We start from the raw sequence: 27,979 nt of genomic DNA on the forward strand, positions 1-27,979 counted from the left end.
AGGTACGACTTAAGCCTGGCTCACACTGCCGGATAATCGGACCTCAAATCGGCCTGATTCCTCCTTTCCGATAATCGCGGGGTCAGCTCTCATAATTTTACTTTGTATGACAAATGGCTGTACAGTAAACTCTGCTTTCAAAAGCAGCTTTCACTGTTGTTCATTTCCTGTTGCATGACACATACTTTTCTTTGTCGTCAGCTTTACTTCACTGAACAATAAACATTTGTTGTCAACTTTGCTAACACATTCACCCTTCCTTCCTCTTCCTCCTCTCCCCCACACAAAGGCTTCTCTGTGCTGCAGCAGGTGAGAAGCTGGAACATCACTGTACCTAAAACAGTGACTGCAGTGGAGGGGAGCTGTGCTGTGGTACCATGTCAGACAAAAGCTCATGTCCGGGTCACCTGGTATCAATACAATAAGATGTATTATCCTGTGGTGTATGACAGATATCCTCCTACAGTGGAACAACAGTTCAGAGGACGCACCTCAGTAAAGGGAGCAGCCACAGAGGGTAGCCGCACCCTGAAGATTAAAAATTTAAGAAGAACAGACAACAACCTTAAAGTCTATGTGTGGATCAGTCCAGACTCAATAACAAGTCAGAAATTCTTTGATCGAACTGTTACGATCAATAAATAGAGCACTTGACTCTGAAACCTTAAGCAAAAGAAGATGGGGATTGGCTTGGCAACCTTGCAGTATTTACTGCCATGGTTTATGTGGAACACAGTTGCCATTGTTGTTTGTTTATTCTTGCAAATAATATTCCTAATGTTGCTGACTACAACTAAAGGCTACAAAAATGCTGATCCTATAAACACCACAAATTTGAATATGTCACTTATGAAATACATTTGTACACTGTAAGAAAACAATCGTACCTAATGTGAAAACACCTTTAAATAATTTTATATTTACTGTCCTTCAGTTTCACTTGGAAAAAAAATACAATTGCTGACTTTGAGTAAGAATTAAAGTGCTTTTTCACAATTGTGTTATGATTAGAAATGTAATTTATAGAGTCGCCTGCTTATTTCATGCTTCATGATTAGGCAGGACGCTTTGACAGAAAAGTTTGAGTTGTCACCTCTTGTATGTTATTGCATTAAAAATAACTCATAAAAAGTACAGAACATTCCGTGCTAACATGAATGTTGCTGTTTTTTTTTTACTTCCTCATTTTTAAGTCAATTATTGCATGCTGTTTGGAAAGGTGGCCAAATGATGAGGAACTTCACTTCTCTAAACATCCTTCACCTCTCTGCTCAAAAAGACCTGACAAAAAGGTACGTTTATAAAACTTTTATATAACTTTTAAGTAGCTTTTAAATAACTTTATCCTTTTTCGGGTAATAAAACAAATCAACATGTTTGATGTCATAAAGCTACTTTTCAACAAGTGCATCATTTTTGCACTTGTAGGTTGATCAAACAAACTTTGTTACAGGGGAAAGAAAAAAAACATTCACTCTGATCAAGTTTTAAACATTTTAAAGCTCTCATGCAGTTTTTCTTCTGGGCATTATTACTGATTATTAATTATTAAATAGTTTCCTTAAAGAGGTTGTAAACAAACTGAACTCAAGTAAAAAACATAAAACACTTGTCTCTTTTCCTTGAGGCAGGCAGTCAAACTTCCTGTTTTTTTATTTTATAATAATTTCATCTGCTACGTTTTAGTAATGAGCATCTTTACTTGAATTGAATGAAATGCAGAAAGATTTCAATTTAAACCTTAAAATGAGAAGCTGCACACCTTCAAGTCTTTTATTTTTGTTGGGATCAATTTAGTTAACTAAACTCTGGATCCAACCTTTTCCACATTGATGAAGATTTAAACATTTCAAGATATTTCTCCATCTGCAACTTCTGCAAAGATCACATTCAACAACAGCCTCAAAATGAAATCTAAGTTTATTTGAAGCGAAATAAACTAAACTGTAAATCTACATGTATTCTCTCCAGACTTTCTGCCTCTTCTGAAACACAAAGATGGCTGCAGCTCTGACTCTCCTCCTCATTGGCTGTCTGCTGCAAGGTGAGATGCTCACTTATATTTATCAAAGAAATTAGCTACTAATGTGTTCTGCTTTCTTGATATCATAATGTAGAGATTTGGTGTTAAATTCACAACTTTAATGTAAAAAAGCTGTGTGAAAATGATGAATCCTCTGAGTTTTACATGAAGATTATTTTAGGTTTTTAGAAATAGAGCCAACAATAAAATGTATCATGACTTTATTTTTTTGTTTGTTTATTTAACAGAGACACGTGTAATGAACATTGCTGATTTTAGTAATATAGACATTATAAACTCAATATAAATAAGGATTGTATTGTAAATGTATAATTGTAATAATGATTTGTTTCTTGTGTTTCAGGTGCCCTGTGTGGAAAGTTTGAGATCATTATACCAAAGACTATAGAGGTTCTGAAGGGATCCTGTGTGACAATCCCCTGCTCCTTTGACGTAGATGATCAACATAATGTCAACTTAGATAACACATGTAAAGCTTTATGGAAAGAATCTTATACCAGGCCTGCTGTGTTTGATAGCAGTAATCCACAACAGAGTACAATCAAAGGACAATTAATCGGTGACTTAACAAAAAAAGACTGCACCACAACCCTGAATGACATGCAACCTCAAAACAACAAAGTGTATCATTTTAGATTGGAATGTGACATTCTGAAATACTTTTTTGATGGCGTGAAAATTTCAGTCAAAGGTAGGTTTCAAATTCAATGTATTAACAGTTCATTCATGTAGTACTCCTCTGACCTTATCATTGATTACTTTAAAATAAAGATAAATCAAACCTTTGATAGTAGAGAGAAATAACTGTTTATACATGTTTATGAACCTTCTGAACAGATGATCCACCCAGACCGACTCTGACTCCGCCCACACTGAAGGTGAAGGAGGGAACCTCAGTGAGTTTGAATTGCTCTGCTCCAGCTCCCTGTCTGTCTCTTCCTCCAAATCTGACATGGAGCCCCGGCCTGGGTGAAGATCAGGAGACCCTGCAGGAGAATCAGGACAAAACTAAAGTCAAGATCTCTGTGCTGAACTTCAAAGCATCACACCTCCATCACGGACAGGAAATCTCCTGTACTGCTGTCTACAGAAAACAAGATGGCAGCACTGAGTCATCTGTGAAAACCAGTTTAACAGCTGACATTACATGTGAGTATGTGTGTCTTGTGATTAAATTGATTACATAAAATACATGCTTCTTCTTCTATGTTTGTTGTTTTGTAATCATTTAGCAAACAGTTACGAGCATGGCCGTCACCTGGGGTGTGCATACTGCCATGTGTGATAACCTTCTTTTCTCTCCACTCAGATGTTTGATTGTAGATGTATTCATTGTATGAACAGGGTTTGTTGTTTAGCCTCTACATAAATTATCTAATAAACGAATGCTATTAGGGAAGACATCCTAATGTACGCTGATGATACTATCATTTTTGAACATGCAACAACAAACCAGCAAGCTGCACGTAAGCTAACAGCAGTGATGACTAATGTCACACAGTGGTTTAATAACTCCTGTCAATACTTAAACATAAAGAAAACAATCTGCATGTTTTTCACAAAGACGTCAACAGATCATTTCACACTCAGTGTTTTCATCACAGGGTTAAAGGTCACAGTTGTATCTGATTATAAATGAATGTAACACTGGACTTTAATCTCCCATTTCAAAAACAAATTAAGATGGTGACAAACATAGTAAAGTTTATATTTTCATATTTCCACCAACTGTTTATCCGCTGAGGAAGCAACACTGTACTATAGACGTCATAGGTCTACATTGTTATTAGAGGTGGGAATCACCAGAGGCCCCAAGCTACGATATTATAATGATGCTTGAGTCACGATACGATATTTTTGTGATTTTAAACATTTTGCATTACATAGAATTGTGATATAATATATTGAATTTCATTTTTTTAACTGCATATTATGTACACAAAATTAAACTAAACCAAGAACTGTTTTGTCAAATAAGGAAAAATTCTCAGTCTTCGTCTCACTTCTGTCTGTTCATTTCTACACAACGGGAGTCGAGCCCACAGACTGACCAACACTGTTATAAAAGAAAATGGCTGCATGCACCTCACAATCTGAACTGATGGTGTTTCAGTCTGATTAAACTTTACTGAAAACAAACATGTACGGATGACTGAACAACTGCAGTCATTTTTACCAATGCAACTTGCTCAAAATGAATTGTGCAACCCCTTCAGCAATTAAAAAAAAACAAAAAAACATATTTGCTATTAATAAAAAGAAAATATTGATACTTGGCAGCTATAAATTGATATAATATCACTAGCAGAATATTGTGATTCTATGCTGTATCTATTTTCCCCCACCTCTAATTGGTATGCTGTCTCATGTAGGCCTACGTCTCCTGCTTTGATGTCCTGCTTTTAGGTATCTTATTTGTTTTACCAGGAGAACAGTATTACTGTCCTGTTTTAATGCACATCTCTCTTTTAAGTGTTTCATATGTGCTTCTAGATTTACAATTTTGTTGTCCCACTTTAGTCTGTTTTACATATTGCTGCTGTCTATGATGGCTAAACTTGTGCATTACAGAAATGTTATGAATGTGCATTGTCTTTATAACTTTAAATTTTATTAATAAAAATAAATAAAAATGAATGCACTGAACGGTGAAGACCAAACCGTGATGGCTCTGCACGAGTACACATACCGTTATAGTCCTACTCAGTGTTGGGCTCGTTATTGAAAAAAGGAATATATTACTCATAACTCTTTAAGTAATTTAATTACTTTACTTATTACTCCCTGCCATCAGTAATATGTTACACTGCTTGTTATATTACTTTTCGTAATAAGCCACAACATTCATTAGTTCTTTTTCGCTTTTAGCTGTCCTCGATTAAAATCCAGTCTTGGTTGATTTGTAGACATTGTAGGGCTACAGCTATTCTCCGCAGCTCATTGGTGGAGTTTATTTACGCAAGCTTCATGTTGTTGCGTTGTCGTCAGATGTTGTAAGTGCTTAAGGAGTTTTGAAGTCCTGTTTTTTGCAGTATAAAGAGTCCTGGTACTGGGACACAATTTACATCTGACAATGATGTTCTTGTCATCTTTCCTGTCGACAAAATTTAAGTAATGGGAATATTTCCAGCCGCTGAATACATGTATGCTTCCATCTTTCAAGCTAGCCAGAGTTGCCATGTATGTGTGACAACAAATGACAAAACAAGCCCAATGGCCAAAAAAAACAACCCTCGGCGGCAACTAAAAAAAAGCCCAAATCCGCATATCTGGCAACCATGAAGCTCGCTACCTTCCTACTTGTCTGAGGTGCACAACAAAATTAATCTGGGGTTTGTTGCATAAATCTGAAGTGGGGTAATAACAACAACAGTAATGTAGTAACAAGTTATTTTTGTGTGGGTAACTGTAATATTATTACTGGAATTTCATTAGTAATTTGTTACACTTCTCATTACTTGTAAAAGTAATATTATTACTGTAACGCGTTACTAGTGATACGTTACAGACCAACACTGGTCCTACTAGCTGTTTCTATTGATGTATAACAGGGCTTGTTCAGGATTAAGGCATAACTCTTCTCTATCCCTCATCACAAATAAACTACATATTCAAAAAATACAACTTTATTTTTTCAGATTCACCCAAAGGGACCACAGTGTCAGTCAGTCCCTCTGGTCCAGTGCAAGAAGACAAAAATGTGACACTGACTTGCAGTGCTAATGCCAACCCAGCTGTAAAGAACTACACCTGGTACAGAGCTGATGGAGGCCAGGAGACTTTCATGGGGACTGGACGTGTTTTAAACATCAAAGCTTCTAGGGAGAGAGGACCTTTTTTCTGCCGTGCAGCAAATGAAGAGGGAAGTGGAAGATCGAACAACACACAGATGGATGTTCAGTGTAGGTATCGTTTGAAACATTTGCATAAATGCCGGTAGGTCAGGCTTCTTTTGTGCAGCGTTTTATAAATGAGGAATGTAAATAATCTTTGTTAATAATGAACATCTTTAGTTTGTACAGATGTTTAAAGCAACTACACAGAGGATTTGACGCTTTTCAGCATTGAGTTGCACAACAATGCACTGCTGGAGCAAATATGGTCAAGGCTACCCTAAGGCAACACAAAAATTACCTCAAAAAATCTAATCCATCAGGTACCCCCAAAATATTCTAGATTCATACTGAATCTTTAAATAAGCTGTTTTGTCAGAGGCACTGCAAACAAACAATGGCATTCTTATAAGCATGGGACTCAAGATGATATCACGCAGCAACCTCTGGTTTTCAAAAAATGGAACTGATGCAGAAGAAAAAAGAACCAGAAGTCCCATACACACCCCGTATTATAATGTTCATGTTAGACTTAGACTTTCTTTATTGTCATTCAAACTTGTACTTTCAGTGCAGATAAGAACAACATTTTGTTGCATTTGACTCGTTAGTGCAGGATAAAAACAGCAGCAAGTATTCACATAGAAAAACAAGGTGCAGATATAAATAGATATAAAAAGAAAAGCTATGTATAAAATTTCTATACAGATAAATATATTGCACGTTTGTGATGTATGTTATATTGTATTTTACAGTCCTATGTGGGGGTTTGAGGGGGAATGGAGGGATTTTTATTTAATTTTTTGTTCAAAAGTCTTATGGTATGTGGGAAGAAGCTGTTACAGAACCTGGAAGTTCTGCTTCGGAGGCTGCGGAACCTCTTTCCAGAGTCCAGCAGCGAAAACAGTCCTTGGTGGGGGTGGGAGGTGTCTCTGCTGATTTTCTGAGCCCTGGTCAGGTAGCGGATTTTTGCAATCTCCTGGATGGGAGGAAGTGGAGTCTTAATGATCTTTTCCGCCGTCCTCACCACTCTCTAAAAAAATATATTGTGTTCTGATTAGTTATTGTCTTTATCGACTCACACTGTAAGCGGAGTGAATTTTCTCATTACTCACCAGTTTGGATTTTATGATGGTTATAAGGCCTGAAATGGTATTTGTTCCACCTCATGGTTCAGTACATGCAGTGATAAGACAAAGACGACTGAGTGGAGAAAAAAGGCTCATGGCAGTATTCACACCCTAATCCACTTTCCAGTAATGCTCCAGACTATAAGCTATTGTTTTTTTTCTTAACAGACAAAAGGAAGTAGCAGACACAAGAAAACACAAGAAAAAAGAAAGAGTAATATGGTACACAGCAAAGCTAGAAGACCCACCTCGTTTTTTAAATCAGTTGTGGGGGAAACTTTGGGTTTGCAGTGCATTTGAACATATTGAACATTTTAATGAAGACGCCATTTCCCAGAGGTGCCCATTACCAGAGCAAATAATAGACTGAGAATTGACCCTTGGGGAACACCAAATGTGAGGTGGAAAGGGGATGAGGAAAATTGTATCACAGAAACAGAATGATCTGCCAGATAAATAAGATTGAAACCAGTACAGAGCAGTGTTTTTAATGCCATTGTACTCTTTCAGGAAATTCAGGAGGATATCATAGTCTTTCGTATTAAAAGCAGAGCTCAAGTCCAGGAGGATTAAAATTGAACAAGAACTCAACTGGAGATGTTCTGGGTTAAGGTGCAAATCATCTACGAGCGGTAGGCCCCAGCTGATGACCCTGCAGCTAACAAGTGGGCATTGGTGGAGATTTGGAAGGCCCAGAGCCTAGCAAGAAAACATACACATTTAGTTGAATGTCTTGTATAGTTATTAAGCAAGGGAAGAGCGTTTTGTTTGGCTTGATTTATTCTGAAAGGGGCAATGTCATCAAGGATTGCCTGACATGTTTTAGAATCACATGAAAAAAATCAGCAACCAAATGAAGGATAGTATGAAACCAGGAGATAAGCACATCGTCTGGGACAGCCTAATATTCATGTTGTGTTAATAACACGGATTAAAGTAAAAAAAAAATTCTCAACGTATAAAACAACGAATAACCAATTTCAATTTGTGTTTTCGATCTAGGTATTAAAAGCTCAAAATCTAGACTGACAGATATGGCCTTGCTTCTTTTTGACAAATGTGACCAATGTCAAATTCATTGTATGCCTATATAAATAAAGTTAAGTTACTAAGTTAAGTTAAAGTAAAGAGTAATAAAAAATATATAGGCATATTTATTTATTTACATATATAGCCAGCAGGGCACATAAAGATATTGTGACATTCGTGTATTCGTCCTATTTTGCATCATAAATCTGAATCTGAGAAGCAACTAGCAAACAAACTAAACATTTTCTATAAATTCAGTGGAGTAAGGAGGTTTTTTCTTTGAGGACAAGAAGGCTTTTTAAAATTTGTGCAGCACTCATGTAGTACTGTACTTCATAACTTTCACCCACTTGTCACCCAGTCGTTAAATGTATCAGAGAAAACTAGTGATAGCTTGTTAAGCTAATAAGAATTGTGTTGTCAAATGGTCCAGTTTAACAGTGACTCATTTTGCTCAACTTTTATTTGTCCGATTGACACCAACTAAAATTATTACAATAGTGAAATTGACGGAAATCCGTCGTAGTGACGGAGAACTTTAATGTTGTAATAATATTTCAGATTCACCCAAAAGGACCACAGTGTCAGTCGGTCCCTCTGGTCCAGTGCAAGAAGACACAAATGTTGGGGTTGTATCAAGTCAACTTTGGTTATATTCTTTAATAATTATTTTGAATTATTAATAATATAAATAAAATATCATTAAACTATGTTTAATCTCGTTTTGGGGCACCACCCTGTATTCAGGTAAATATAACCAAAATATCACTCAAATCAGTCTCAAATTAGTTATTTAATTACTAATATTATTAATAATTAATAACTATATTTAATAAATTGAAGGCGTGAAATCCATACACAAAGCCTTCGCACCCAGCTTATATCACAATGCAAATACACCAGTAATCACAAACAACTGCTCTCTTAAATTATAACAGAATTCATTTAAACAAAGCAACATCAATCCAAAATCAATGAACTTAATCAAACAAATAACTATTATAAACTAATCTAAGCAACAAACATTATCAAGCAAGGCTTGTGAAAGGGGTGTGAATGTGTGTTTGTGTCTGTGTGTGTGTGTGTGTGTCTGTGGATGAAAGAGAGATAGAGAAGGGGAAGAGGGGGGAGATTGCTTCGTCCCACGTGGTCGCCCTTCCGATGGCGCACACCTAACAAAGACCTAATGTGGCCTTAATATCTAAAAGAGACCGAGTTCGGCCCTACACGATCTGTGTGTCTGAGGCGTCTGAATGGCTGCGAGTGTATAGATCTCTGTGTTTGTGTAGCCTATGTGTGTAATGGCGCGGTGGAGTTAGTCTCCAGATGTACGTCTACCCGAGAATATGTGTGTGTGTCTGTTAGTCAAAGGGGAAGAAAAGAGGATAAAAGAGGAGCGTAGAGGTGGAGAGAAATGCGTGCCTGAAGAGGCCGGATCACAGTCCGACTTCCGCGCCACCACTCAGAGTAATTCCCTTAATTCACAGAAACAAACCAATGGCCGAATTCAAGTTAATACGGCTTACACTGGCCTTTCTGATCAGAAGAGTAATACCCGGTTATAACGCTGTTACGCTAAACAGATATAGGACGCAGCGGTCCGAAACGGAAACAACAAGAGTTTTAAACAGGTAAAACTCAGGACGCGACAGTCCAACAAAGATAAAAATTACAGTTTCTGCTTCAATCAAACAATTGTTAAAAACACTCTCTAAAGCTAATTCTGCCCAGACCTACTTAAGCCTCACTTGTGAATCGCTTTGCCCGCGATTGGTGAAGGGAAAAAGGAGTCCGGCGATCAAACAGATCTTCTGTCCGTCCTGGTGCAGAGGCGTCTGATGGCGGCGAGGGTCCCTTACAGCAAGAGTGGCTTCGTTGGTTCTCCGTCGAGTGGAAAGATGTCCGTTGATGTCCTTTTGTTACAGGACGGAATAAGACCGTTAACTTTCTGATAATCTGTGATAGTCTGACGCTCTCCGAGAAACTGAGATGCGTTCTATGGACAAGCCGAGCTCGGGATTTGGAACACTGCCGGCCGCGGATTACCTGCGCGCCAAAACTTAAAACAAAGGAAGATTGTTGCAGGAAACAGGAGGTGAGCTTGGGTCTCCGAACTCTTGAAGTCAGCGCGTGGAAAGAGAGAGAACAATGGAAGTCTTGGAGCTTTGTAGCCTGGCCTGCTCCATGGGGGGTCTACCTCAGGTCCCCTCCAATGAGGAGAGAGAGGTTCCGTTCCCCCCTTATTTCACGCATAGGTGTGAAGTACCGCAGGGGATTCTGGGATTAAGAGTCCTTTTAGGCCTCTTTGTGATCTCAGTGAATAACTCAAATGAAGTGCAGACCCAAGTCCATTGTTTGACTGTCCTAAGCCTGCGTGGCCCAACACAAATGTGACAATGACTTGCAGTGCTAATGCCAACCCAGCTGTAAAGAACTACACCTGGTACAGAGCTGATGGAGTCGAGGAGACTTTCATGGAGACTGGACATGTTTTAAACATCAAAGCTTCTCGAAAAAGAGGCCCGTTTTTCTGCAAGGCTGAAAATGAACTGGGAAGTTTTCAATCAACCACAAGACAAATAGATATACATTGTAGATGTCATTCATCAGTTAAATTTTTCAAAATGTATGAAAATCTCTTTGTTTATCTTTAATTTCCTTTGATTGGAAACTTCAAATCCATAAAAACTTTCTTTTGTAGAGGATTACCTTTGTTGTAAATAAAGGGAGAAAAGCGTTATAGATAATGGATGGATGGATAATATACATAGATAAAGTATTTAGTGCATTTCTTTTAGGGTGGTGGGAGATCACTTTGGGTAATCCACCCCGAACGACCTGAATGGTAGGGGAAACACTGTGTTATAATATGAGGTTCTATAATTAAATTAGAGACGAGCAAATGTTAACTTTACCCTTAAAATGGTCTGCTTAGTAAGAATGTGCATATCAAGTAAAATTACAATCATTCAAATGAAATTGCTTGCGCGAGCAATATTGTATCCTGAGAGGACAAAACCATGCTTTGAGCGCGAAAAGAAAAATCCGAGAGAGCACTGTAGTTACGTGCTCAGGGTGAGATTTTGCTCGTGTTCAAAGCATGGTTTTCTCCTTGCAGGATACAATATTGCTCGCGCGAGCACATAAATTCTGCGCGAGAATGCTGTGCAAGCGCTTGCAAAAATAATATGCGTGTGGCTGTTTGAGTTGCACGGCTCTCATGTGCGGGCGCAATTTTATTGGCTGGGATAAAACGCCATAGGTCGCTGATGGAGATGTGACATAGAAGAGCGTAGTGCTGTTCCATAAGTGGAATTGTTTTCAGCTGAGAGCTGAGTGAATGCAGGCTCAAGAAACGTATGACGCTGAGTGCTGAAAACACTGAACTACATTGGTTTTATATTGAAAATAGGCGCTGCCAGTGTTAAAAGCACCCTCTGTGGACACAGGCCCAGAATGAAAACCGATTGACATGGAGGAACTAGAATTTTTCTTTGCCTCATACACTTGGACACTCAAAGCTGGTCAACTTTTTTTTTTTTTTTACAGCCATAAGCCTTATCTTTTACTTTTGCAAATTTGATACAGCATGGCTTTACTTGACTCTCTACTTGTCTCTCTTCCCTACATCCATTACAGATGCTCCACAGATCATGTCCTCATCTGATTGCACCAAAACTGCAAACCAGGTCAACTGTTCCTGTGAGTCTACAGGAAATCCTCCTCCCACTTTACAATGGAGTTTGGATGGGTTAGCTGTCAATCACTCAGAAGAGTTTGCAGTCAGTTATGGCACAGGCGGGAGCTTCATCACCATGAGTCAAGCCCAATGGAAGGATCACTTCACTGTACTTTGTCGCAGTTCAAACTCTCTGGGATCTGCTTCTCAGCGATTTCTTTTCTACAGCCTTCCACCATCTGCAGAAAGTCAAGGTTTGTCTCTGAACTGAGTATAACTTTTATTGGTAAGCGGCACATTTCACAATTTGTTCTCATAATTACTAAGTATTGCCAATAAAGCTTCATGAATGGGTAAGTGATGAAGAAAACGTCCTCTGGAAAGCTTTAATATGTGAAAAATGAATTATTATTACATTATGTCCGAATTTACTAAAATAATAATTTCGTCTGAAGCGGAGCTTGAACCATAATCCCATATTGTCCTTTGTATGTTTCAGATAGTGTGATTTCGCCAGTCTTCATCGCCACCATTGTCGCCTTCCTAGTGGTAATATGTGCACTACTAGTGCTAGTATGTGCTCTACTCTTTGTTATCAGGTAGGGTAACAGCAAATGAAACCAAACCGTACAGAATACCACTATGCAAAATGTTTAAAAACGTCCTACTGGGATTTCTATATTCTTTATTTGAGTGAAGATACAGATTCTATATGGTGTTCCTCTGGTCTTCAATTTAAAATCTTTGACATTTTAAGTATTTTTTTGTATTATGAGCAGACCAAGTCTTATCCAGGGTATTTTTATTTTTCAATTGAGGCCCACAATTTCAGTCAAATGTTGTGGATCGAAAATGTTGCCAATGTATTTGTGTTATTTATAGTGTCCTCTGCTCTGCGTCTGTTTGTGAGACATAACCATGACTCTATGCAGCTTTATGAGACGCCAAAAGGACTGGAGAAATGGCCGACCTGTGATTTTACGATGTACCACTGATCTCCTTTTCTATTTTGCTCATGGCAACTTTGCATTAAGCTTTGCAACTAGCCTTGCATTAAGATAAACGGACTAACGTAGCATGCGAGATAATTCAACACACTTTAGTGTCAAACCACCACAACTCTGCTTTCTCCTGAGCTGCAGCTGTTATATAGCAGTGATTCCCCTAAACTTCCCATTCGTTCAGCTGCAGCAGGGGGACAGTACACAGCCAATAGCTGGCTAATTATTAGCTCCTCAATGTATTTACAAACGTCTGTTATATAAGCATGAGCAACACATGGGTACAGTTATATAAGAATTATGTTGAACAAGGGAATGACATAGTAAGTGTGTATTAACTCCATTAACCAGTTAATAATAACAACAATAAAATTAATTGTTATTGGTAATATTCATGTTTTGTGCTTATCTAAAGGCAACCGTCAGTCAAAGGTATGTTCAATTCATTGAGGACAGCGGTGGTCTAACAATCTAAGTCAAAATGCGTATGTGTCACAGATTAGGCGATCAATATTTGTACGGTAAGTTTTGCTCTAGTATGTTGCAGCAAAAAAGTTGATTTACAGAGTATGTCCTGTACTGTGACCGTTGTACATGCAAACATAAGAATGTTGTTTCTGAAATGCTGCCCAACACCAGCCAAAGTTAGAGCTCCAGTTAAAGACTAATTCTCCACTACCTAGATGTAAACCAGCAGAGTAGACAAACGGCATCTCATAGCGCAGAGAGGATTGACTGTATTTTGAAAATTGAATAAAAGTTGTATGTAGGCTATCTCATGTTAAAGTGGCGTATCTTGACCAGAGCAAAGTGTAAAAAGCACAGGCATGTGGAAGTTAAAGGGGCTGTATGTAACTTTTTACAGGTATAAATCATTTTTTATCGGCCATTAATAAGCGAACGGTTAACTGATATGAAAAAGTAGATGTTCACTGTCTATCTGTGTTGCCTGTATAAAAAGTTTCCCCGGGTCGTATTTTCCGCGAAAACTCCAGGAAGTGACATTTTATGCACGTTCTCAACGTCCTCCTCACTCCGCTCCGCTTACAGAGATCAACAGTACAAACTCATCACACACTCCCGGTCTTCACCTCCACAGCCAGAGGCCGCCTTCCACACACTTCTATCCGCCCTAAGAGCTCTCATAGACGGACAAACTCATCACACACACTCCTGCTCTCAGCTAGTGCTGGGCGATATATCGTGAAGCTCGAGTCGATCGATATTTAATTAATGCTTGATATGGAAAAGGGAACATCGATTTTATTTTTTAAACTACTTAGAAGTTTTCTCGCGATATTTCGTTGCTCAGCGACATTTCTGCAGCACCGCTTGTTGCCCCTGAGTAGCCTAGCTCTTGTAAGCGGCTAACACGGAGGAGAAACAGAAAGACGTGAGCGAGGCCAAATTACTTCCAAAAAAAGGGCACATAACGCAGGGCTCGACATTATAACTGGCCCGCTGGCCCGGATGAATGATTGACAGAGTCTGGGCCAGCTGATTGCACGTTCAGCTGGCGGCTTCACTGCTGTAACTTCCGCGAGCGCGCTAGCTACACTCGAATTGTACACTCGCACACAGATTTTAGCGCAGGTTTTCTCTACTAAAACACACGTTTGGTAAAACGGTTTTAAAATCATCATATCCCGACAAAAGCTGAGCTAAAGATCTAAGGATGAAGAGTTTCTCACAGAGAAGAAAGAAGGAGAGAAAGGTGATCAGAAGAATTCCAGCTCTATCACAGCCTCATATTAATATCAGATTAAGTAGACTCTTAGTTACCAGCATGGTGAATAAACATTATTAACAATATAACAATATTTTTATTTTCTAGAATTAGAGCTCAATTAATTAAATAAAAGTTGTAATTGACTTTTGCATCACAATGGTTCAAGAGTAAATTGGTGACTGTTATTTTTCGAATTAAAAGTAAAGTTCCTGGGCCAGTGATTACAATGGTCGGGCCAGTGATGTTTTTTTTTTATACAGTGGAGATTCAGTTTTATAGGCCACATTTATAAACTTTAAACGGTATCGCTACAAACGCAGTATTTTTGAAAGTTACAAATAGCCCCTTTAACCTGCATGGAAGCTGGCAGTGCTAGCACTGCGAATGCTAGCCACACTTGGCACAACATTATGACAAAAAAATTTCCTGCAGACGCTGTGATCCTGTGTTTCGAGAGCTGTGAGACATGTTAAAACAACTCAATTTAGTTTTCTGAATTTTTTCTCAACTTTAAACTACCAGTGGGAATAACAAAACTGTTTACAGTATATTCTTGTAGGTTTATACTATGCTGTTTTTTTCAGGGCTCAGAGGACTCAACACAACCTGCTTAAGAGTCAGGGGTCAGGTAACGCCAGCACAGTTGCCATGAGCCAACTTCTACCAAGTGGAGAAGGAAATGAGGTACTTTATCTTGGAATCCAGCAGTTTTCTACTTAATGTGACCTAAATAAGCACAATAAGCAACCAACATTTTATTTTGAATTGTAGGAACCCAACAAAACAGATGAGGACATTTATGTCAACACCTATGAGCTGAAGAAACCAGGTGTTACCCAACCTGCAACTACCTCTGAGCCAATCAGCACCAACTTCCCAAGCTCAAGCCGAAACAACACAGAAGATGCCAGTACAAGTTCAGAGAAGAAAAACGAGGAAAGCAAAGATGTGATTTACACTAGTGTGACTTGGAGGAGCAAAGGCGAGAAGGAGGGAGGAAGCTCTGGGGACACAAACCAGTCAGGTCGCTCCTATCTGGAGGAGAAGCGCTTAGAGGGAGCATTGAATTTTGTGAGCAATGCAGTAGAGATGTTAAATCTATACGACGAAGTGAAGCCTAGAAATGTGAAGAAGGACTCTGAATGTGAATATGCCCGGGTTAAATTTAGAGAAAAGAGTGTGATGCAGACATAGCTTACAGTTCAGTCAGGACCACTTTGTCAAGAAAATGTACTTCATTGCAATTATTTATATTCGGCGGTATGGCTCTGTTTTGGGATCTCCCTGACCTTCCACGTTCTTAAGTTGAATGCATACAAGGAAAACTTTAGGCAGAGATAAGCAGCAAAGCCAAACAGAGCAGGCATCAATGACAAGCATGACATTGATTGATGCAAGTCATTGCAGCATACAAGGAGGAGCTGGGGTGGAGGAGGGCTGCAAATGTGGCTTGCAGAGGGAGCAGCAAAGAGTAGGCAGGCTAGAGCAGTTTAAATAAGCGGCATAAGAACTTTTGGCTAATAGAATGCTTTGAAGCAAATCAGCTTGAGGCTTGTGTGAGATCAGCTGTTACCGAAACTCTGGCATGATAGTCGAGCGTGACTCCATTCCCTGCCTGAAACTAAAACGAAGAAACATAGTGACTTCAGTTCTCTTATGCTGGCTAGCTGCAGTTATTTTTTTACAAGTTGTGTCAACACTGAAGGCATTTCATCCTCAATGAATTTACAGCAACTACTGCAGACCCATAACCTGCAGGGTGATGAAGAATGACTAGTTGTCCTTGGTCTCAATGCAAGGAATTAACCAAACTGTGAGCACAAAACAGAGGCACATTTTAAATGAAAATCAAGTTAAAATTGTCAATCAAGTTCGGTGTGGAAAAAACATCTAAGATTTTATTTGAAGGCCATATATTTTTTTAATGGAAAATAAACAAGAAAAAAGAAAATATACATTCAAGAGAGCAAAACAATATCAAAAGTTCTTAAATCAGCAATAGAAATTCAGTGTTGCGTTAGTTCAGGCAGGGAATCAACACAATGCTCTATATGTCAACCAAATCAAGTGAAGCTTTTGAAAGCCCCTTAGCAACATCTTTCAGCTATCTTCAAATTGTGTGTCTTCATACCATTGCCAAGACTACCACATAGCATATAACACAAGTGTAACAGGAAATAGGAAAGCAAACCAACATTCTGCCAGGTACAAAGCCTTGTTAAAAAAGTTAGAATTTAGAGTGCCTTAATGTTTATGTTCTTTAAGCTAGTGACAGGTTTTGTTTATTAAAGAATACAATTATTCAAATTTCCACTTTTTTTTAACCAATAATAACAAAAAAAAAAGTTAATTCGGGGTCTCAGTTGTTAATTTTGTGTGAATTTAGGAAGAATAGATGTTACTAAGGAAATGACTAATGAGGAGCTTGTGTAAATAAATAAATAAATGTCCCAGTAACCAAGGTTTGACTCGAGTCTGATCTGTTTGATGCAAGTCATCGCTTCTTTTTCACTCTAGATTCCTCTTTCTATCTTTGGCTGTTACTTTACAATATACGCATTTACTGCGCAAAAATAAAAAATAGAAGAGTTTTATGATGCACAAAGACTCACAACACTATGACTCCCAAATATATACTCATTTATTTGTTATAAGTACATGAAATAAAATTGTTTCGAGCCTGACAGGGAATATCTAGAGACTTTTTCGACTCAGCACCTAAATAACTGATGTGCATGTTTGCTGACTTTTTCAGCATTGATATTTACTCATATACTGATGCCTAAGGCATGTCTTATATGAGAGAGCTCTGAGTTTTTTATGCTATTTGACTAAGTAGCATGGATATTTTATTGCCTTTTTTGTGAACTAAGGGTACATCGAATTTAAAGTTTCACAGGTGAGATTGTCACAGATCGTTTTGCAGAATGGCCTACGAATCACAATACATCTTCTGCATCTTAACAATGTATCATATTCTCATATTTCATCACTTTATCCACATTGCTACAATTTTCATTATGATAATTCAAAGGCAAGTCAAGTTTGCACGTTTAAAAACAGCCTCAACTAACCAATGTGCTTTATTTACAAGGTGTAAAAACAACAGCAGCTTCAAAGAAAGACAATAAAATATATATACACACATGAAGAGGGTTTTACATAAGATGACAGTGGGCCAAGTGTTTTACAGATAAAGCTGGTTGGAGTCAGGGGGGCCAAACAGAACTACCTACTTTTTTTGCTCATTTAGTATTAAAACGTTTTGTGCCATCCAGTCTTTCGAGTAGTATTTGCAGGGAGTGGGGGTTATTGCTTTTGAGAGGGATATATATTTACATGTCATCTGCAAACCAGTGGAAGGATAAACCGTGCTTCCTTATTAGGGAGACCAGTGGCAGCATGGACAGGGAAAAACAAAAAAGAGGTGATAAAACTGAGCCCTGAGGAACCCCACAGGTGAGGGCAGCAGAGGGAGAAAAGCTATATCCTAGGCATACTTTAAAACTTCTGTTTTCCGAGTATGATTTGAGCATATTTAGCCTGGATCCCAACCCAGTCTTTAAGCCTGGTGATAATTATTTTGTGGTCAACTGTCTAAAATGCGGCGCTGAGATCTCCACTCTAAAAATATTAAAATTGCATAGTCCCCATTGTCTGCTGCTAAAAACAAATCATTAAGAACTTTTAAAAGAGCTGTTCAGTGCTGTGGTTTTCTCTAAAATCTGATTGGAGTTTTTAAATATTTGATTATTGCTTAAAAATTGATTCATTTGTTTATTGATTACTCTTTCGAGAATTTTGGATAGTAATGGGAGTTTCGAAATGGGTTAAAATTTGATCAAATGTTAGGATCTAGGTTAGGTTTTTTTAAAGAGACTAAACCACTGCATGTTTAAAATCGGTCTGGAAGAATCCCATGGAGAGGCAGCTGTTGATGAAGGAGAGGATGCTAATAATTTTAAATGTTTCTTTAAAAAGGCAACGGAGAATACAAGCAGATGTCCATGATGTGGGCTTCAAATGAAGGATTATTTCTTGCAGAGAGGAGAGAGATAATGGATCAAATCGATTAAAGAATTGCACAGCTGACCGAGGGTCTGGCTGTGGTGCAGACGGTGGTAAAATTTGCTTTTTTATATCAATTGATTTTTCCACAAAGAATTCTAAAAAACTCGTAATTTTCTGTGCAAGAGACTGGAGAGGTGTAGTCAGTGAGTCAGGCCCCATACACACACATTTTTTTGAAAACGGAGTATTTTCTCTCCCTTTTGGCCTCCCGTCCACATGAAAACAATTGAAAACTGAGTTTTTGGTCACTGCAAACGAAGTCTTTGAAAAACGCATTCCAAGGTGGAGATTTTTTTAAAATCACGTTTACTTGTATTCGTGTGAACAGTTAAAACAGTTAAAACGGAGCTTTTTGTAATAGTGACGTAATTAAGTCGACTTGCATGCTCGCAATGTTCCTTTACGGTGTTTGATGTGAATGAGATACAGCTATTATCGCCACCTACTGGCCTGGCATGCTTATGTGAGCGTTTTCCATCTTTTTTGCGTTGCCATGTGGACTGAGAGATTTTTTAAAAACTGCTGGTGTGGACGGGATTTTTTTTGCAACCGGAGGGGGAGGAAACGGGTTTTTAGAAATATCCGTATACGTGTGGACGTGGCCTCAGTGAGTTTACGGTTTTTATTAACCTTGGGTCTGTTGAAGTTTTGTGTTGTGAGATCGCATAAGTACTTTGTCCTTGCTAAAAAAGTCCTTTGCTCAATACCAAGACTCTGTCAAAGCAGCAAGTCATAAGAGACTTGGAGTTTGACTTTTTTCCATTTTCTTTCTGCCTTTCTACAGCTTCAAACAGTCAGATAAACCTGAACTCCCCTTTTATTTTGAAAGTACTTTTAAAATCTGATAACATCAGACTGAAATATAAAAGGCACGTGCGTTAAGGAACTACATCTTCAGTTTTTGGACCGAACACACCCCTCTGTAACATAGTTTGGCTACGTTTACAGATACAGACTACAGCAGGCTGAAACGTTACCTAGTGAAGCTACTGATTGTTGTCACACACAGCCACCAGCTGATCCCTGCATGAGAAGCAAAGAAACGATACCCAATTAAACAGCAACACTTTACGAGCTCTTTCTGTATGAAAGTCAGCAAAAAAAGTCTGTAATGTCCTCCTATTTGTACAGCAGGTACGACTTAAGCCTGGCTCACACTGCCGGATAATCGGACCTCAAATCGGCCTGATTCCTCCTTTCCGATAATCGCGGGGTCAGCTCTCATAATGTTACTTTGTATGACAAATGGCTGTACAGTAAACTCTGCTTTCAAAAGCAGCTTTCACTGTTGTTCATTTCCTGTTGCATGACACATACTTTTCTTTGTCGTCAGCCTTACTTCACTGAACAATAAACATTTGTTGTCAACTGCTAACCTATTCACCCTTCCTTCCTCTTCCTCCTCTCCCCCACACAAAGGCTTCTCTGTGCTGCAGCAGGTGAGAAGCTGGAACATCACTGTACCTAAAACAGTGACTGCAGTGGAGGGGAGCTGTGCTGTGGTACCATGTCAGACAAAAGCTCATGTCCGGGTCACCTGGTATCAATACAATAAGATGTATTATCCTGTGGTGTATGACAGATATCCTCCTACAGTGGAACAACAGTTCAGAGGACGCACCTCAGTAAAGGGAGCAGCCACAGAGGGTAGCTGCACCCTGAAGATTAAAAATTTAAGAAGAACAGACAACAACCTTAAAGTCTATGTGTGGATCAGTCCAGACTCAATAACAAGTCAGAAATTCTTTGATCGAACTGTTACGATCAATAAATAGAGCACTTGACTCTGAAACCTTAAGCAAAAGAAGATGGGGATTAGCTTGGCAACCTTGCAGTATTTACTGCCATGGTTTATGTGGAACACAGTTGCCATTGTTGTTTGTTTATTCTTGCAAATAATATTGCTAATGTTGCTGACTACAACTAAAGGCTACAAAAATGCTGATCCTATAAACACCACAAATTTGAATATGTTACTTATGAAATACATTTGTACACTGTAAGAAAACAATCGTACCTAATGTGAAAACACCTTTAAATAATTTTATATTTACTGTCCTTCAGTTTCACTTGGGAAAAAAATACAATTGCTGACTTTGAGTAAGAATTAAAGTGCTTTTTCACAATTGTGTTATGATTAGAAATGTAATTTATAGAGTCGCCTGCTTATTTCATGCTTCATGATTAGGCAGGACGCTTTGACAGAAAAGTTTGAGTTGTCACCTCCTGTATGTTATTGCATTAAAAATAACTCATAAAAAGTACACAACATTCCGTGCTAATATGAATGTTGCTGTTTTTTTTTACTTCCTCATTTTTAAGTCAATTATTGCATGCTGTTTGGAAAGGTGGCCAAATGATGAGGAACTTCACTTCTCTAAACATCCTTCACCTCTCTGCTCAAAAAGACCTGACAAAAAGGTAAGTTTATAAAACTTTTATGTAACTTTTAAGTAGCTTTTAAATAACTTTATCCTTTTTCGGGTAATAAAACAAATCAACATGTTTGATGTCATAAAGCTACTTTTGTCAGGAGAGTACAACAAGTGCATCATTTTTGCACTTGCAGGTTGATCAAATAAACTTTGTTACAGGGGAAAGAAAAAAAACATTCACTCTGATCAATTTTTAAACATTTTAAAGCTCGCATGCAGTTTTTCTTCTGGGCATTATTACTGATCAAATAGTTTCCTTAAAGAGGTTGTAAACAAAGAAAGAAACAAAAGAAAAAACACAACATTTGTCTCTTTTTCTTGAGGCAGGCAGTCAAACTTCTTGTTTTTTATTTTATTATCATTTCATCTTCTACGTTTTAATAATGAGCATCTTTACATGAATTGAATGAAATGCAGAAAGATTTCAATTTAAACCTTAAAATGAGAAGCTGCACACCTTCAAGTCTTTTATTTTTGTTGGGATCAATTTAGTTAACTAAACTCTGGATCCAACCTTTTCCACATTGATGAAGATTTAAACATTTCAAGATATTTCTCCATCTGCAACTTCTGCAAAGATCACATTCAACAACAGCCTCAAAATGAAATCTAAGTTTATTTGGAGCGAAATAAACTAAACTGTAAATCTACATGTATTCTCTCCAGACTTTCTGCCTCTTCTGAAACACAAAGATGGCTGCAGCTCTGACTCTCCTCCTCATTGGCTGTCTGCTGCAAGGTGAGATGTTCACTTATATTTATCAAAGAAATTAGCTACTAATGTGTTCTGCTTTCTTGATGTCATAATGTAGAGATTTGGTGTTAAATTCACAACTTTAATGTAAAAAAGCTGTGTGAAAATGATGAATCCTCTGAGTTTTATGTGAAGACTATTTTATCATTGAAAGCATACTGATAAGATTTTTAGAAATAGAGCCATCAATAAAATATATCATGACTTCATTTTTTTGTTTGTTTATTTAACAGAAACACGTGCAATGAACATTGCTGATTTTAGTAATATAGACATTATGAACTCAATATAAATAAGGATTGTATTGTAAATGTATAATTGTAATAAGGATTTGTTTCTTGTGTTTCAGGTGCCCTGTGTGGAAAGTTTGGGAGCATTATACCAAATACTATAGAGGTTCTGAAGAGATCCTGTGTGACAATCCCCTGCTCCTTTGACATAGATGATCAATATAATGTCAAATTAGATAACACATGTAAAGCATTATGGAAAGAAAGTACTAATGGACCTGCTGTGTTTGATAGCAGTAATCCACAACAGAAAGGACAATTGATTGGTGACCTAACAAAAAAAGACTGCACCACAACCCTGAATGACATGCAAAACAACAAAGTGTATTTTTTTAGATTGGAATGTTTCGGTCTGAAATACAATTTTGATGATGTGAAAATTTCAGTCACAGGTAGGTTTCAAATTAAATGTATTAACAGTTCAGTCATGTAGTAGTTCTCTGACCTTATCATTGATTACTTTAAAATAAAGATAAATCAAACCTTTGATAGTAGAGAGAAATAACTGCTTATACATGTTTATGTATCTTCTGAACAGAACAACCGACTCTGACTCCGCCCACACTGAAGGTGAAAGAGGGAACCTCAGTGAGTTTGAATTGCTCTGCTCCAGCTCCCTGTCTGTCTCTTCCTCCAAATCTGACATGGAGCCCCGGCCTGGGTGAAGGTCAGGAGACCCTGCAGGAGAATCAGGACAAAACTAAAGTCAAGATCTCTGTGCTGAACTTCAAAGCATCACACCTCCATCACGGACAGGAAATCTCCTGTACTGCTGTCTACAGAAAACAAGATGGCAGCACTGAGTCATCTGTGAAAACCAGTTTAACAGCTGACATTACGTGTGAGTACATTTGTCTTATATACATGTATACATCATAATTGACTGTTTACCTCTTAATGATCTTGATTTATTGGGACCAAGAGCCACACAATTAGTCCACTTATGCCTTGTTATATAATTGTAGTTTGAATGCTGTTGTTGTTATATTACTATATCTAAAGAGTAAAGATGCTTGACATTTTTTAATGAACATCCATAATTCTTTTTAATTTTAGGCTTAAAAGTTGGCTTTAATGGGGCACTGGTGGCGCAGTGGCTGGTGCGCACGCCCCATGTGTAGAGGCTGTGATCCTCCAGGCGGGCAGCCCGGGTTCGGGTCCCACCTGTGGCTCCTTTCCCGCATGACAATCCCCACTCTTTCACGCCATGATTTCCAACTCTATCCACTGTCCTATCTCTACATTAAAAGGCACAAAAAGCACAAAAATAAATTTCACATTGAAACAAATTAATATAGTCCTTAAACGGGCTATATGTAACTTTTTACATGTATAAATGTTTTTTTATCGCCCATTAAAAAGCGAACGGTTAACTGATGTGAAAAAGTAGATGTTCACTGTCTATCTGTGTTGCCTGTATAAAAAGTTTCCCCGGGTCGTATTTTCCGCGAAAGCTCCAGGAAGTGACATTTTATGCACGTTCTCAACGTCCTCCTCACTCCGCTCCGCTTACAGAGATCAACAGAACAAACTCATCACACACTCCCGCTACAGCCAGAGGCCGCCTTCCACACACTTCTATCCACCCTAAGAGCTCTCAAAGGCGGACAAACTCATCACACACTCCTGCTCTCAGCCAGTTCCTGCCGAGACTGTCGTTTGTAGGATGGAGAATGAATACAGACACACAGACTCCTTCACAGACTTTCACGTGTATGACCACTTACCTCCTCTGTAAACATTATGCCGGTAAATATCCAGTGTTTCGCGGCCGATGATGATGCTCGTTTGTGTATGTACAAGCATGTATGACGAGCACGCGAGGGAGAGCGGGCAACAGGTTACTGTTGCAGTTCGGCTAACAGCCATGCGGTATCGCTACTAACGCAGTATTTTTGAAAGTTACATATAGCCCCTTTAAAGGCTTTATATGCAATTTTTTGATCTAGCAGATGTCGCCCTTGAGCACCAGCATGAAACCAAAACAACTTGCGGTGCATTGATGCGTTAGCATGCTAATGCTAGCGATCTTTATTATGCTCGTATCTTCACACTGCATGTAAATTTACCCGAAATGACCGTGATCTAGAAACACAGTTAAGCACTGAGTACAGTATGTTATTCTTCTTTTCTCTAGTCCCTCAATTAAACAACTTTTATACGCCGAGGGGAGGAGTTAGCCGTCGTCCGGGCGATGTAAACAAACTGAAGATAGGACTCGGAAAACTCGGAAAGCATCACAGACAGTGTGACTCGGGTGTTACACCCATTGTAGACAGTCATGACTCACAGAGTTATTTTCAGAGGACGTACTTGATTTCTATTATATTTAAGTGTGAAAAATCGCATATAAAGCCTTTAAGATGACATAAAAGTCAAGTATGAAAAAATAGACTCCTTCAGATGAGATCGAAGTCCAATAAACCCAACTCATTATTCTTTGGCTAAGACAGTAAAACAATCAGGCTCCAAAATTAACTTTTTGACTCACCGGCCATGGTGGCAGGTAGATGAAAAAAATCACCGGCCAAACATATTTTTTTACCGGCCAAAATAACAATTTTTGTTTTTATGTCCTATAAACATATGTTACAGTTCATTTAATTGAGAAGGCGTTGTGTTTTGTTTAATCAATAATAAATTTAAGTCACAGATTCGATCGATTCGATGTCATCAGATCAGGAAATTGAGAAATTATAAAAAAAAATATTTGCTGGCCTTTATTTTTTTCTTAACATATTATTTGCAGGCAGTAGTTCCCAGACTCCCCCCTGCTCCCCTCTGAACCGCCCCTGCATTACAACATTACAGACTAAAAACAAAAATCCATCAGAGAAAAATAAATTATTAATCCTTTAAACAAGTTTTCTCCTGATTTAGCTTTGACAATATTAGACACTTAAAGGGATACTTCACCCGTTGAAACATGAATCTGTACTGACATTGGGTCATGTAGTAGAAATGGGAAATACATTTTGAAGTTGGTGCCTTCTTGGCCGAGATATGACAGAAAGTGTGTTTTTGGCTCATTTGGATGAAAGACACCAAATCCAGAATGCACAGCACCACAGGCCACTCCCACTAAGGTCAGGTTTACAGACGTATTTACTTCAACACATAAGGCCGTTTCCTCAACTGATTCCGAGATTTCTTCCAGAAGGAATTGGTATTTTGGAAATTCCTGGCAGAAAACAGACTCTATGTCTGTGTCCATAGGCAAACAGTGAGAGCACTGACACTACCAGTCCACCCCAGCTCGAGCCGCCCCGGCTCCTCATCCTCACTGCCGCCGACAGGCAGGCATTATGTCTCGGCTGCTGAGCTGGCAGCGGCCAGCAATATAGCCGTGAGGTTGCTGACTTTGTTTCTCGGCTGCTGCGGCCAGCGGCAGCAGCCAAGACACTTGTTAGCATAGCTTCCAAGCAATATGGCGCACGTTAAGTTTCGATTCTGGGAGTGAGTTCCCACCCACTGATCTGTGATTGGTCTGTAGCTTCAGTGGTCGAAAATATGAGGAACTAGCGTTGTAGTTTTACCCCGCTAACCGCAACAGCTTCCAATGACGCAAAAATAATGATTTTTGCGTCATCGGAAGCACCTTTTCAGACTTAAAAATATAAAGATTTCCCATCTCAGGGGAAAATGAAGGCGGGATGCACGACCATTCAAAAATACTACCAGGTTTCTAATGATACCAAGCTTAATGCAAATGGGTGAAGTATCCCTTTAATATAATCAGCCTGTTCATTATTGGACGTGTGTATATCTCTGACTGCTCCTGCTGCACGTGATGGAAGATAAGTTCTTTGCCTCATTCACTCACAACCAGTCAACTTGTAGTTTTTTACAGTCATAAACCTTACCTTTTACTTTTGCAAATTTGATAAAGCATAGATTTAGTTGACCCTCTACTTGTCTCCCTTCCCTACATCCATTACAGATGCTCCACAGATCATGTCCTCATCTGATTGCACCAAAACTGCTAACCAGGTCAACTGTTCCTGTGAGTCTACAGGAAATCCTCCTCCCACTTTACAATGGAGTTTGGATGGGTTAGCTGTCAATCACTCAGAAGAGTTTACAGGTGTGAGCCTCATCACCATGAGTCAAGCACAATGGAAGGATCACTTCACTGTGCTTTGTCGCAGTTCAAACTCTCTGGGATCTGTTGCTCAGCGATTTATTTTCTACAGCCTTCCAACATCTGCAGAAAGTCAAGGTTTGTCTCTGAACTGAGTATAACTTATTGGTAAGCGGCACATTTCACAATTTGTTCTCATAATTACTAAGTATTGACAAGAAAGCTTTAAAAATGGGAAAGTGGTTGTAAAAACTTCCTCTGGAGAGCTTTATGACCTATGTGCGAATTTATTGTAATAATGATCCTATCTGAATAATCCATAATCCATAATAATCCCATATTTTCCTTTGTATGTTTCAGATAGCGTGATTTTGCCAGTCTTCATCCCCACCATTGTCGTCTTCCTAGTGGTAATATGTGCACTACTAGTGCTAGTATGTGCTCTACTCTTTGTTATCAGGTAGGGTAACAGCAAATCAAACAAAACCGTACAGAATACCACTATGCAAAATGTTTAAAAACCTCCTACTGGGATTTTTTTTTTGAGTGAAGGTACAGATTCTTTGTGGTGTTCATTTGAGTCTTGAAATAAGTATTTTTTGGCATTATGAGCAGACCAAGTCTTATCCAGGTTAAGACTTGCCATCTAAACAATTCAATTTCATCACCCTTGCTAGTTGGCAACAGAATTACTAGTCTGTTAAATTAATTATTCATGTTTTTTTTATATATAAATTTAGGCCTGAATAAATTCCACAGAAGAATATACATTACCAAATGGAAAAAAACAAATTGAAACTTGTTATTGTCACAAATAACATTTACACTAAGGCATAAAGTGCGGGAGTTCATAATCACACAGTCAGGATCAACAATCATGGAATCAGCTTGACATTTTAAAAACTGTTTTCCAGTCCTGGGAAGGATAAACATTATTAAAAAAAGCATATGCCTTTTTTCCCAACAAGAATCTCCACTGTAGACTAGCATTAACTGAAAGTTAGGTCGGAAAACACAGTACATAAAAACATTTACAAGGTAGGAAAGGTACCACCACTGCTTCATTTTGAGCCAGGAAAACTCTGTATATTCTTGTAAGTTTATACTCTGCTGGTTTTCAGGGCTCAGAGGACTCAACACAACCTGCTTAAGAGTCAGGGGTCAGGTAACACCAGCACAGTTGCTATAAGCCAACTTCTACCAAGCGGAGAAGGAAATAAGGTATTTTATCTTGGAATCCAGCAGTTTTATACTTAATGTGACTAAGCACAATAACCTTACAACTAACATTTCCTTTTGATTGTAGGAACCCAACAAAACAGATGAGGACATTTATGTCAACATGTATGAGCTAAAGAAACCAGGTGTCACCCAACCTGCAACTACCTCTGAGCCAATCAGCACCAACTTACAAAGCTCAAGCCGAAACAACACAGAAGATGCCAGTACAAGTTCAGAGAAGAAAAACGAGGAAAGCAAAGATGTGATTTACACTAATGTGATTTGGAGGAGTAAAGGGGAGAAGGTGGGAGGAAGCTCTGGGGACACAAATCAGTCAGGTCGCTCCTATCTCGAGGAGAAGCGCTTGGAGGGAGGATTTAATTTGTAGTTTTATTTTTTTAAGAACTTTTGATAATGCTGTGCTCTTTCGTATAGTATATTTTCTTGTTTAATTGTTTTTTTTTTGCTTGCTCTTAATCGATACATGAGTTAAATTGTAGTCCATTACAGTCCATTTTCCACAAAAGAACAAAATGAAGTAAAAATATGTTGAAACTTACATTCTTTGTCTATAGTTTTGTATATTAACTGGATCGTATTGGTTCTCTTCAAAGTTAATTTGGTTATTTTTACCTGGCTGTAGTATGTTTAAGATATCTTTGCAACAGTTATAACCAAAACA

General features: G+C 38.4%; 1 protein-coding gene and 1 long non-coding RNA gene across 5 annotated transcripts; both read left to right on the forward strand.

The window, feature by feature from the left end:
* The first annotated feature begins 1,106 nt into the window (after nucleotides 1–1,106).
* LOC132983665 (sialic acid-binding Ig-like lectin 10) lies at nucleotides 1,107–27,856 on the forward strand. 4 transcript variants are annotated; one of them, XM_061050086.1, is made up of 9 exons: nucleotides 1,107–1,292; nucleotides 1,972–2,044; nucleotides 2,388–2,735; nucleotides 2,882–3,193; nucleotides 5,683–5,946; nucleotides 11,676–11,963; nucleotides 26,437–26,536; nucleotides 27,198–27,297; nucleotides 27,383–27,856. In XM_061050086.1, exons 2-9 carry the CDS (start codon nucleotides 1,999–2,001, stop codon nucleotides 27,683–27,685), a joined length of 1,761 nt encoding a protein of 586 aa, XP_060906069.1. In that variant the 5' UTR covers nucleotides 1,107–1,292; nucleotides 1,972–1,998; the 3' UTR covers nucleotides 27,686–27,856. The 4 variants fall into 4 exon arrangements, with proteins under 4 accessions (XP_060906069.1, XP_060906072.1, XP_060906071.1 ...); XM_061050088.1 differs by lacking the exon at nucleotides 11,676–11,963 and adding an exon at nucleotides 25,936–26,213 and having other exon boundaries at nucleotides 1,108–1,292; nucleotides 26,442–26,536; XM_061050087.1 differs by lacking the exon at nucleotides 11,676–11,963 and adding an exon at nucleotides 25,936–26,208 and having other exon boundaries at nucleotides 1,108–1,292.
* Nucleotides 20,753–22,528, forward strand: LOC132983117 (uncharacterized). Its single transcript, XR_009674785.1, has 3 exons — nucleotides 20,753–20,937; nucleotides 21,618–21,690; nucleotides 22,055–22,528. It is a non-coding gene; the product is annotated as an uncharacterized LOC132983117 (long non-coding RNA).
* Nucleotides 27,857–27,979: the final 123 nt, after the last annotated feature.

The sequence above is a fragment of the Labrus mixtus genome, chromosome 11 (assembly GCF_963584025.1).
Source record: "Labrus mixtus chromosome 11, fLabMix1.1, whole genome shotgun sequence".
Taxonomy (NCBI): domain Eukaryota; kingdom Metazoa; phylum Chordata; class Actinopteri; order Labriformes; family Labridae; genus Labrus; species Labrus mixtus.